Source organism: Zeus faber, assembly GCF_960531495.2.
Source record: "Zeus faber genome assembly, chromosome: 21".
NCBI lineage: Eukaryota > Metazoa > Chordata > Actinopteri > Zeiformes > Zeidae > Zeus > Zeus faber.
The window spans coordinates 16,621,881-16,628,022 of NC_137208.1; the positions used below are offsets into that span (position 1 = coordinate 16,621,881).

A 6,142-nucleotide genomic window follows, 5' to 3' on the forward strand; every position below is an offset into this window, starting at 1 on the left:
AGCACCCGGGGAACTCGGGGCGCACACACACACACACGCGCGCGCACACACACGCTCGCACACTTACGCTACACACTTGCCCAAACGGCGCCTCCACCAGAAGGAGAGCAGACAGCCAGCCAAGCCAGACAGACGGAATCACAGGGCGGACGAGAAGGAGGGCGACACACACACACACACACACACACACACACACACACACACACACACACACACACGCACACACACACACACACACACACACGCGCACACACACACTCACCCACCCCGTCGCCATGGGCTGCTGGAACATAAGGTGTGGGCTGATAGTTGGAGCTGTGTGCGGGGTGGTGGTTGCCATTCTGGGAGGCATCCTTATCCCAGTGGGGAACAGCATCATTGAAGGAACCGTGGAGAAGGTACGGTGCAGTGTTTCACTTGCCTTGGGAGAGAGAGAGAGAGCGAGCGAGAGAGAGAGAGAGAGAGAGTGAGTGAGAGAGAGGGAGCGGGAGAGAGAGACCGTTTGCAAGTCAGAATCATCAAGGTGAACCCTGAGAAGCGATGCCAGAGCCGCGCGCTCTTTGGAAAGCTTTATCCGAGAGACGGCCGGCGAAACGGGAGGCGGGCGCGGATCGGCGCGGGCGTTTGCGTGTTTGCCAGCGTCACAAATTTTTGGAACAAAAAAAAAAAAAAAAGAAAACGCTTTCAACATTTGTGATTAATAACGGCAAGGAAAGGGGGGGGGGGGGAAATGCATGAATGATTTTGCACGCTTTTATTATGCTTGGCGTCGCTCCTCGCTGGCGTGTGTTAGCACAGGGGTGGCTGGCCTGCTGGTAGCGTGGAGGCTGCTGTTAAAAATAGACCGTCTGTGTGCCTCGCCTTGTGCAGGAAGCCGTCATTGTGCCAGGTACAACAGCTTATGACAACTGGGTGTCGGCGGGGGCGTTGGTGTACAGGCAGTTCTGGCTCTTTGATGTCAAGAACCCCCTCGAGATTTTGCAGTATGGCTCAAAGCCCGTGGTGGCAGAGAGAGGTCCCTACACGTACAGGTGAGGTTATTCTGGTCACCTCTTCTTGGCTATTTCATCTATACACCCGCCATCGTTGAGTCACATATGTAAAACAAAAGTGTTATCCACTCGCTATGTTTAGCAAGTAGGAGGATCTGGTTCACGTGGGAATGTGATGATGATGATGACGATGATGATGGTGATATTCAATAAAGACGTGTCCCTCCACCCGCCCCCGCTCCTCCAGGACAAGGTACTTGGCCAAAGAGAACATAACGGCCCACAGCAACCACACCGCATCCTACCTGCTGCCCCAGGGCGCCATCTTTGAGCCGTCGCTGTCGGTGGGACCGGAGGAAGACAACGTCACCTCCCTGAACCTGGCCGTAGCTGTAAGTGAGTGTCACCGCCCATTCGAGACGCTCCACCGGAGCATCCGCGTGGTGGTAGGGCGGATGCGTTCCTCCTTGCGGGCCACGCCAGGGTGAGGCCCCGTCACGCGGGGCCGCCTTGCGGTGCCGACGCTCGGGCCCCGGAGAAAAAGCTCTCTTTTATGAACAAAGGCTTCGGAACAGGGGGTCGGAACAGCTGAACGGGCTGTTTCGGAGCAATTATTTCCCCACGTGTCCCAACTGTACCTGACTGACTGTCTGCTTTAGGTCAAAGATAAACAACTTGCAATCCTTCGGACAGTGAAATTGGCAAAGCCCTTGGACATAAAAAAAAAAAAAAAAAAAAGATGCTGGACCTTGTGAAAACTGGCAATGCTTTGGCTTTTGCATAAATCTATACTAAATGTCCCAGGACTGCGATAATGTTCATAATTATTATTTTTGCTGAACAGCGAAGCGCTCAACATTATACAACATCAGTCTTTGCTTTTGGGTCCAGGAGGGCGTCTCAAACAAACAAACAAACAAACAATCAATCAAACAAACAGACAAAAAAAAACGATAAGGATTTTGCAAAACACTGAGTCACTCTCTGGTTTTATGGTATCATCGTCATAAACCAGGATTATTTTGTCTGGCTTATCTAACACAATTACAGCACAGAAATAAAAATACTTCACAGCATGAATTACATTATATTATATAATATATAATAATAATGTTATAACTGTCATCATATTTTTCATGATTGGTCGATCAGGATTATTTTATTTTATTTTTTGTTTACTTTTCAGGCTGGTTATACACTCATACCCAAAGTGATGCACAACATGCTGGAAGGATGGATCAAGACGAGCAATTCCTCCTTGTTCCAGCGGCGTTCGGTCAAGGAAATCTTGTGGGGTTACAAAGATCCCATTTTCAAAGCAAAGCTGGGCCTCTTTTCAACGGTCAGCAAGTTAAAAGTTTATCATTTCCACGTTTTCATCATAATGTTACCCTTCAGCCGGGCGTTAATCACACCCCACAACGTGTGTCTTCCCGGTACAGTACAACGGCACCCACGATGGCTACTACAACATCTTCACCGGAGAGGACGACATCGCGAAGGTCGGAGTGGTCGACAACTGGAAAGGAGAGCCGTGAGTGTGGCGGGAAGTGAATAAGATCGTGGAGAGAGGACCTCCCAAAAAACCAGACAGTGACGTTGTTTCACCGCAACAATCTACCATTGTAATAGGCTGTGTGGATCTTATGTTTTCAAAGGCCATGTGTGTTGTCAGTGAAATTGGCAGCAACTGGTTCAGGGAGCCCTTACTTTAGATGGATGGATGGATGGATAGATAGATCGATAGATAGATAGATAGATAGATAGATAGATAGATAGATCGATAGATAGATAGATAGATAGATAGATAGATAGATAGATAGAGAGATAGATAGATAGATAGAGAGAGAGATGGATAGATATATGGATATACGTATATTTTACTCATTCCCAGAGGGAAATTGCGATGTTATAGCAGCTCACATCAAAACTATATCCTGATAATAAATAACTAAAAATAATGCAATAAACATAAAAATGGACAAAAATAATTGAGAAATCTGCCGATACAAACGAAACCTACAAAACAATCACACTTTACATAATGTCAAATATAGGAAATTGTTCAATTTTGGATAAACATATATTGAATATATTGAATATATATATATATATAGAGGTATTATGCATCTCGTATCTTACCTTATCTCACTCTTATGTAACAGGAAGCTGTCTTTCTGGAAGGATGATTACTGTGATATGATCAATGGAACAGGTGTAGTCTACACAGCAACTTCTCACATCAAACCCCATAATGACGCCTCGTTTAACTGGAAATTGTATAAATGCTGCGTTTTGTAATGATATGTCTTTCGCTTAGACGCCTCTGCCTTCGCTCCCTTTGTGGACAAGAAGAAGCCGCTGTACTTCTTCAGCTCGGACGTCTGCCGGTGAGGACGAGCTTTACGCTACAATCCTGTGACTGTTAGTGGTTGAAGGATCCGTATGAACTGGAGTTCTCTGGACGCCTTTATCTCAGGAACCACTAGAGGTCAGAGCTGTCTAATGACAAAACCTCAAGGAAGAAATTGACTTACATGACTAAGTCCGTTTGTCTGAGTAAGGGGAGCATAGCGCCTAGACCGGAGGTTTCTCAACATGTAGTCCGGGGGGGTGGAGGTGGGTCCTTCAGGAGGACTCAGGGGGGTCCACAGCAAAATGATTAAATCGTTTAACTTCACTATTATTTCATTTACAAGATTTTAACACCATTACAGAGTGAACAATAAGTACCTTTTTGATCCCAGTTTCACTGTTATCGCCCGAACACAGACAGGTACAGACGTTTGGACTAAGTCTTATCTAACAATTCAAAATCTTCTCAAATGGTGTCCGTGGCCAAATGCGTATGGAATTGAGGCTCCTTAATCTTTGCTACCACCCTCCTGCCTCCTGCAAGCTTAATACCAAAAAGGTCCTATATCCCCAGGTCCCTATCAGTCAGCTTCCTGGAGAGCCAGCAGCTGAAGGGGATCAACGTGTACCGCTTCACCCTCCTCCCATCCACAATGGCCTCCCCCGTGACAAACCCGGCCAACCAATGCTTCTGCCGGAACCAGGTGGTCACCAAGAACTGCACGATGAGCGGTGTGCTGGATGTCAGCTCCTGTCGACATGGTCAGTATGATGACGTTGAAAAAGAGGCTCGATGAATGAACTTTCCTTTTTGCCTCAGTATAAGTCCGGCACACGGTAGGCCTGGACAGGAGACACTTACCGAAACAAAAATATTTGATGCCAATGGTGGGGCCGGTCATGGGTGGCGAGGGTTTTTGTCGCTGCCGGCTACCTTCTTTTATGAAATGGCTGTTAAAAAAGATTAGAATACAAGAATGTCACCTCCTGCAGGCTGAGTTTTATCTGCAGATCATTCCTTCTCCGAAACACTGATTAGAACTGCAGCCAGCTCAGCAGTCCATGAAACGATATTATATAATATAATCGTAATATATATATATATATATATAATAGTATATAAGGAAAATTGAGGGAAAGGAAAAAAAGGTATGCCAGACTTCGTTAATAAAAGATGTGAATAAAACTAAACATAACACTATTGTTAGTACTACTTCTAGAGCAGTGGGTCCCAACCTGGGATGCCCGGACCCCCACAGGGAGTCGCCAGAGATCGCTGTGGGTGTTGAGAGGCCTTGGGCGAGTTGAGGCATATGTTTCCTAAGAGTCAAATGATGGTTCAAAAAGTATTAGTTCAAATATAAATTGGTACTAAATCAATCATGATATGTTGTAATGTATTGTACCCCCTAAAACCCTTGCAGGACAGACAGCCTCCCTTGCCCACAGAAATGGCCTCTGACCGCAAATAAATACATGGGAAGAAAAAAACCTTGCTTCTTCTAAATAGGGGTGGTCTCAGATTGAATCAGGTTTGATTAAGAGGGTATCTGAGGAAAAAAAACAACTTTGTTTTACGTTATTTTTAATGCCACAACATTCGTTGTATCTTAATCATTGGCACATGTCGTCCTTTTAGGAGCCCCTATCTACATTTCTCTTCCCCACTTCCTTCACGCCAGCCCTGATCTGACCCAGGCTGTGCTGGGGCTCCGTCCCCACGAGGAACATCATGACACCTTCTTGGACGTTGAACCTGTAAGGGACCCCGTCACCACCCAGCCTTCCGGTTGTGTTGACAAGTTTAAGTCGGTGTGAATTCACAGTTGTTAGACCGCAGCGGCGATAAGGTTTTCGCTTCGAAAGGTGTAAATGAGAAACTCTGGCCCCATGCAAGCCATGTTCCTGATACGAGTAGTCCCTTTTTGAGGACCAGCTTAGATAACCGACAAACCTGACCCCCCGTTTTGTTGGCTTTCTCCTTCAGACGACTGGCTTCACCCTGAGGTTTGCCAAGAGGATCCAGGTGAACATGATGTACGGACCCTCCAAGGTCATCACGTAAGTTGCCTTTGTCCCCTTGTGTTCGTTCCGGGAGAACTCGAGACAAAACCATTCGCTAACGATACGAATAACAAACATTTTCCCTCCAGGGTGCTAAAGAAAGTTAAGGACTACACTATATTCCCTCTTGTTTGGATGAACGAGGTAAGTAATTTGAGGAAACAAAATTCCCAGTGATAAGTTGACTGACAGTGAAATGTTTCATTTGGAGTATGAATGCTAATCGGAGGCCCATACATCTCCTCCCTCTCCATCCCTCTCTCTCTCTCTCTCTCTCACCCTGCCAAACACCTCTCCCTACCTGCGGAACCAGACCGCGGCTTTGGACGACAAGACGGCAGACATGTTAAAGGCGGAGCTCATCTCGCGCATCCAGCTACTGGAGACAGTGCAGATATCGCTGATGGTCGTCGGGTCTGCCATCTTTTTCCTCTGCCTATTAGCCTACTGCGTGAGGAGAAGAGCGGAGACCCAAGCCCAAAGCAAGCTTGTGTGAGCGCCGAGCTCGACAAATTCAAAGCTGCTTCTAGACCGTTGGCTGTAAACGTTTTAATCTGTTTCTGTTTAGTTAGTGTGTCATTTTAGTTTTGTCCCGTCTCCCTTGTATTCCTGAGTCCTCTTGTTTTCCTTTGTCGTTTCAACTTTGCATTAGTTCATTGTGTTCACCTTTGTCTTTGTGTAATCAAGCCTGCAATTTGATTTCCTCTGTGTTAGTTCATTTTGTCGCCTGT

The 6,142-nt window shown here is 46.4% G+C and overlaps 1 protein-coding gene across 1 annotated transcript; it reads left to right on the forward strand.

The window, feature by feature from the left end:
• Nucleotides 1–275: 275 nt before the first annotated feature.
• cd36 (CD36 molecule (CD36 blood group)) lies at nt 276–5,907 on the forward strand (the record flags this gene model as incomplete). The annotated part of the gene is made up of 12 exons (XM_080022645.1): nt 276–398; nt 871–1,031; nt 1,240–1,384; nt 2,179–2,334; nt 2,435–2,526; nt 3,158–3,207; nt 3,313–3,382; nt 3,922–4,109; nt 4,987–5,105; nt 5,335–5,408; nt 5,501–5,555; nt 5,725–5,907. 12 exons carry the CDS (start codon nt 276–278, stop codon nt 5,905–5,907), a joined length of 1,416 nt encoding a protein of 471 aa, XP_079878771.1.
• Between the last annotated feature and the right edge of the window lie 235 nt (nt 5,908–6,142).